Source organism: Coturnix japonica, chromosome 17 (assembly GCF_001577835.2).
Source record: "Coturnix japonica isolate 7356 chromosome 17, Coturnix japonica 2.1, whole genome shotgun sequence".
Lineage (NCBI taxonomy): Eukaryota > Metazoa > Chordata > Aves > Galliformes > Phasianidae > Coturnix > Coturnix japonica.
Window position 1 is genome coordinate 3,549,887 of NC_029532.1, and position 5,366 is coordinate 3,555,252.

General features: G+C 57.0%; 2 protein-coding genes across 2 annotated transcripts; both read left to right on the forward strand.

The window, feature by feature from the left end:
• Nucleotides 1-232: 232 nt before the first annotated feature.
• On the forward strand, nucleotides 233-1,576 carry ORM2 (orosomucoid 2). The gene is made up of 6 exons (XM_015879104.2): nucleotides 233-396; nucleotides 487-629; nucleotides 843-913; nucleotides 994-1,095; nucleotides 1,178-1,278; nucleotides 1,353-1,576. Exons 1-6 carry the CDS (start codon nucleotides 286-288, stop codon nucleotides 1,422-1,424), a joined length of 600 nt encoding a protein of 199 aa, XP_015734590.1. The 5' UTR covers nucleotides 233-285; the 3' UTR covers nucleotides 1,425-1,576.
• Nucleotides 1,577-2,213: 637 nt separating this feature from the next.
• Nucleotides 2,214-4,487, forward strand: LOC107321781 (alpha-1-acid glycoprotein 1-like). The gene is made up of 6 exons (XM_015879093.1): nucleotides 2,214-2,404; nucleotides 2,474-2,613; nucleotides 2,704-2,777; nucleotides 2,925-3,035; nucleotides 3,622-3,725; nucleotides 4,328-4,487. The coding sequence occupies exons 1-6, from the start codon at nucleotides 2,312-2,314 to the stop codon at nucleotides 4,424-4,426; spliced, it is 621 nt and encodes a 206-aa protein (XP_015734579.1). The 5' UTR covers nucleotides 2,214-2,311; the 3' UTR covers nucleotides 4,427-4,487.
• Nucleotides 4,488-5,366: the final 879 nt, after the last annotated feature.

Sequence of the window (5,366 nt, forward strand, 5' to 3'; positions counted from 1 at the left end):
TGGCACTCACTGCCCCGCAGCGCTTTGCACAAACAGACCCACCCCACGAGTTGTGCTTTCCGAGAACAAAAGCCCCCGGTGGTGAAATACGACTTTTTTCACCTTTTCTGCCGGAAGAACGCGATCTTTTGCCAGTTTAATTCCCATCACCTGCTATTGCTTCATGCCTGAGCAAACAGCCCGGCAGTTCAATAAGCACACAGGGCTGAAGGGGCTGTATATAAGCACCAGCAAACAGCAGCATCCCATCTGTGCTGCATCCTCACCACAGCCCCACAGTGAGCAATGCTGGCCTTCCTCATCCTCACCATGGGGCTGCTGCCTGCCCACACCACCGGGTCCCCCACCTGTACCCCTCTGGTCCCTGCCGACATGGACAATGCAACAGTGAACAGGGTAAGCTGTGCTGCGTTACATCCTTGGAGCCCCTCAAACCCATTGGGGGCTGTAATGCATCTCCAACCTGACCCTCTGCTCTGCCGGCAGCTGCTGGGGCACTGGGTGTACATCATGGGTGCCTCCCAGTACCCCCCACACATGGCTGAGATGAAGGAGCTGAAGTATGCGACCTTCACCCTCTTCCCCGGCAGGAATGAGGATGAGTTCAATGTGACGGAGATTATGAGGCTGTAAGGAGGGATGGGATGGGATGGGATGGGATGGGATGGGATGGGATGGGATGCTCCTGGGCAGCAGATGGAAGCCATCCCTGGGCTGTGTGCAGGGTACAGACAGGTGGCAGTGGTCTGGCCAGCCCAGCAAGGAGGCTGCAGCACAAGGTTACACACCCTTTAGGAATACGTGGGGCAATTTGAGCCCCATTTCACCTCTCTGCCCCCCAGGAATGAAACATGTGTGGTAAGGAACACCAGCAAGATCCATGTCTACCGGCACAACTCCACGCTGGCACATGGTAAAGCTGCAGCCCCTCCTGGCACCCACCCCCAAAACCACCCTGATTCCTTATGGGAACGTGGCCCCTCTGTCTTCCAGAGGAAGGGCAAGAGGTGTCCATGGCCGAGCTGATCCACAGCGACAAGGATCTGTTCATCCTGAAGCACTTCAAGGATAACCACGTGGGCTTGAGCCTCTCAGGTGAGCAACACTGCCATCCCTGCACACCCAAACCCTTTCATTTTCCCCTTTTTCCTGCTTTTACAACCCCCCTTTCCTACAGCACGGACAGCCGAGGTGACCAAAGAGCAGCTGGAGGAATTCGAAGCCCAACTGCGCTGCCACGGCTTCAAGCTGGAGGAGGCTTTCATCACCTCCCCCAAGGTACAGCCCCGCAGGCACAGGGCTCCCCATGGGGGGCATCAGTGCAGGAATGAGCCCTGTTCCCCCCACCCCAGGATGCCTGTCCTGAAGCCGGCGAGGAGATGGGTGAAGGCAGCACGGCCACTGCAGAGCCACGGCTGGGGTGAGCCCACATCCCCCCCTGCACTCCGCTCCACCATGGGATGCCCCAATGAGGATTTATGTCTTCCAACGAGGACTTCACGATGCCCTTCGCAGAAGGGATTTGTTGCTTTTCTGTTCTCACGTGGACTTGGAATAAAGCTGTGTGTGACACCCACCTGTCGTGCATTCACCTTCACTGTGCCCACGTGTGGGATGGGATGTGGGTGGGCAGCACAGGTGCTGGCTTTGGGCCCCATCCCCTGCCCCAAATCAGACAAAACCCTGAGGATGGGTGGCTCACACTCAGCAAAATGGGCCACAGCTGAGGGAGGTGGTGATCCAACCCCTGGGTTCACTTCCATGAGCAGCCCCAAGGCACGGCCACATCCAAGCTGGTGGGTATGTGGGGTGATGTGGGGCACAAGGGGGGCCATGAGCAGGACAGGAGATACTGAGCCCCACAGCCACAACCAGGATAAATGAGGTTACCCTTTGGGTTCAGATCAGACACAAAGACCTGTAGGAGTAGCAGTGGTGCAGCTGATGGTTCCAGGTGGGACTCAGGCACAGGATGAGCCCCCACAGCCCTGTCAGCACCATTATGGCTCAAACCCAGAGCTGGCAGCTCCCATATCCCAATAAGCATCACAGTTCTACACTTGCAGAGCAACAACAGTGGCTGAAATGGGGAAATCCAGGTCAGATTTCATCTTTCCTTGCGGGAAGTGCTTTGACTCACCCACCCCCTCCGGCCACTGACAGCGCTGTGCTGGGTTGGCTCCCACCGGGGCCCTTTCCCCTTAAAATGCCGTTGCGTCACCGCAGCCTCCTGCATTGGGGCTGCACAAACAGCCGAGGGAGCAGCGTCCGTCTGTCCGTCCGTCCAGCAGCTCCTCTCCCCCCATCAGCCATGGCACCATCCTCCATCCTCATCCTCACCGCTCTGCTCCTTGCGGCGGAATCCACGGCCCCCCCGAGCCTGGTTAATACATCATTGCCGTGGGTAAGGAGGGTCTGGGTGCAGGGGGGGCTGCAAGGGACCCCCCACCATCACCCCGCATCTCTCCCACAGCTGCTGGGGACGTGGCAATACGTGGCCGGAGCCGCTCAGCTGCCCCAGCACCTCGTGGAGCTGCTGCTCATCGATCACGGCCACCTGCACATTGAGCCCAGCAATGGGGAGGAGCTGCTCATCACGCAGCACGTGGCGGTGTGAGGCTCCCTATCCCCGTCCCTTTGTTCCCATCCCTTTGTCCCCATCCCGTTCCCTTTGGGGTTGCTCAGCATCCCCGCTGTCCGCAGGGGTGACCGCTGCCTCTCCAACAACTCCACCTCCATCCGCCTCGGAGCCAACGGCACGGCGCTGCTGCAGCACGGTGAGCAATGGGGGCAGTGGTCGGGAGATCAAGGAACGGGCAGCTTTGCTTTCCAAACCATTTCACAACCCTTCAGGGAAGGGGAGGAGCGCTGGGACTCGTTTCGGATCCGCTCTCACTCCCAACCCCGGCTCTGTTCTCTCGAAGCCAAAACGCAGCGAACCCTGGGGACGGTGACGGAGCTGGGCTCCGAGGATGCTCTGCTCATCCAGCACCACGTGCAGAAGGAGGGGACGTATTCGGCTCTGTATCTCTATGGTAGGAAAACCCCATCCCTGATAAAGCTGTGCTCAAAGAGCTGCCGGGTAAACCCACAACCTGCAGTTTTCCCTCTGCACATGGACCACGGGAATAGGAGGCACACAAAGTTTGCTATCAATACTGTTGTGAAATCTGCCTTTTCAAGCCAAATGGGGTTTTTTGGTCTTTGCCTCCCAGTGCAGAGCAGCACCAGCACAGGCAGAGCAGGATGGACCCACACATAGACCCATAGAGTGCCAAGTTGTGATTTATCCCTCCAAGGGAGTCTTCCAGTAGAGCCCTCCAACAGGGCTCCCCAATAGGGACCCCCATAGAGATCTTTGATACAGCTCTCCAGCTGAATCCCCCAGTATTGAGTCCTTCAATTGATCCCCAATAGAGACCCCCATAGAGATCTGCACTACAGCTCCCCAATTGAGTCCCCCAATAGGGACCCCCACTGCCCTTCCAAGCTGCAGAGCCATTACTTAAGAAACTTCAAAGCTCCATTTGGCAAACATCCCTCCCAGCACTCAGCATCCATGGGAACAAGGGGACAAAATGCAGCCAGGGATGATGTGTGACAAACCCTCTGTCCTCACAGCCCGCAATAGGACGGTGAGCAGCGAGCAGAAGGAAGAGCTGGGTCGGCGTGCAGAGAGCCTGGGGCTGAGCAGAGGGGCTGTGATATATGCACCATGGAGGAAGGTACGTCCTCATCTCTGCTTCATTGATTTGGGGTGCTCTGAGATTGGGGCTCCTCAGCTCTGAGCCCCCCAGACATCAGGATAAGGCCCCAGCTGGCACTCATGCTGCCATGGGACAGAGCTGACCCACCTCCACAGCTGCTCTCTGTAAAACAGAACTTTTCCCTTCCATTTTCCATCCAACAACCAAACCACCCCCACCAGCATTATCCCCCCCACCAGCCTCCTACCTTCCCTTCCCTGCACGACTCAGCCACCTCCAGTGCACCCCAGTTCTCCCAGTAGAAGCCCTGCCTGGAGCTGGGAGACATGAGGATGGATGATGCCAAATGGCAGCAGTGGGGACAGCAGGAGGGTGTGATGCTCATCAGGCTGCACCTGGGGCTGTGCACAGCTCTGACCTATCAGACGTGGGGGGCACAGAGGGGTCAGCACAGTGCAGAGCTGTGGGGGAGATGGAAATTGCTCAGAGACACAGGTGGGGGATATCAGCACAGGTGGGAGATATCAGAGCAGAGCAGGGGGAGGAGTGAAATGGCAGCAGAGGAACACAGAGTGTTGGGTGACCTGGTTCCGTTTACCCCTTTGTTGGTTATTTTGAAGGAGCTGTGTAAAATGGGGGAAAAGGAAAGAACAGAAGAAAGGAAGGATGGAGAAGAGCAAGGAACGGCCCCATTGAGCACCACGATGGGCAGCTTGTAGCAATAAATGCTTTGCTCAGAGCTGGAGCAGCACCTGAGCAAGACCTGCAAAAAGGAACCGAGCACCTGGTTTGTTTTGTGTGCCGGTATTTGGGACGAGCCGGGTTGTGGGGCCGGCAGGGGGTGAGCAGATCCCATGCAGGGTGGTGGCTGACCAGGAGGGGGCAACCAGCGGCCGCTTGTGATGCTGCGCCCGGCTGCGGATCTCACCCATCCCACGGGGTTTTGCTCCCAAAAGGGCTCTGTTTTATGGCTGTTATGGTGCAGCCCCCACCAGGCTGCTGTGTGGTTGTAGAAGCAGGAGGTTAAACGAGGCCAGGGCTGAGCTGGAAGGTAATTGAGGCTCAGCTCGCACCCTGCAATTAAGAGCTGAAAATATCTCCTTAAAAAGGAAGAAAAGGACGCAGAACAGCACAGCCCTGCCCCCCCCTGCTGCGGCAATGGGGCGTCCCTGCCCTGTAAGGCAGCGCTGCTCTATTGAGCCTTCACTAAAGGAAACTGGGCTGGAAGTGAGATGAGCAGAGCAGGGTGCTGCCAATGTTAACACTATCTGCTCCATATCAGCTGTGCCCCTCACCCTGCAATCCAGCAGCCAAAGGGCAGGGCAAGGCAATGGGAACCAATGCCAGGAGCCTGAGAACACCCTAAGTGACATCACGGAAACGCGGTCCTCAGATTGCAAGGAGCAGCACTTGATAAGTAGATTTATGGATGAGTAAAGAGCCTTGAATTACAATTGGAGACACAGGAACCAACTCCAGCATGGCCCTGGCTGCACTTTACTGGCCACTTGCAGTGCCAGCTTTGAGCTCCCAGCACCTTCAGCTCACAGGTGGGTTTTGTTTATGATAGAAAACCACTCCCACCATCAGCATCTATGGTGAGAATCATCCTAAGGAGGAAAAATCCAACCCCTCATAGAGAGACGTGGACACCTGGGG

Coding starts and splice junctions, on each gene's coding strand:
- LOC107321781 (XM_015879093.1), top strand. CDS start 2,312: ATGGCACCATCCTCCATCCTCATCCTCACCGCTCTGCTCCTTGCGGCG. Junction 2,778..2,924: donor CACGGCGCTGCTGCAGCACG/GTGAGCAATGGG, acceptor GTTCTCTCGAAG/CCAAAACGCAGCGAACCCTG. Junction 3,726..4,327: donor TATATGCACCATGGAGGAAG/GTACGTCCTCAT, acceptor GTTATTTTGAAG/GAGCTGTGTAAAATGGGGGA.
- ORM2 (XM_015879104.2), top strand. CDS start 286: ATGCTGGCCTTCCTCATCCTCACCATGGGGCTGCTGCCTGCCCACACC. Junction 914..993: donor CAACTCCACGCTGGCACATG/GTAAAGCTGCAG, acceptor TCTGTCTTCCAG/AGGAAGGGCAAGAGGTGTCC. Junction 1,279..1,352: donor CTTTCATCACCTCCCCCAAG/GTACAGCCCCGC, acceptor CCCCCACCCCAG/GATGCCTGTCCTGAAGCCGG.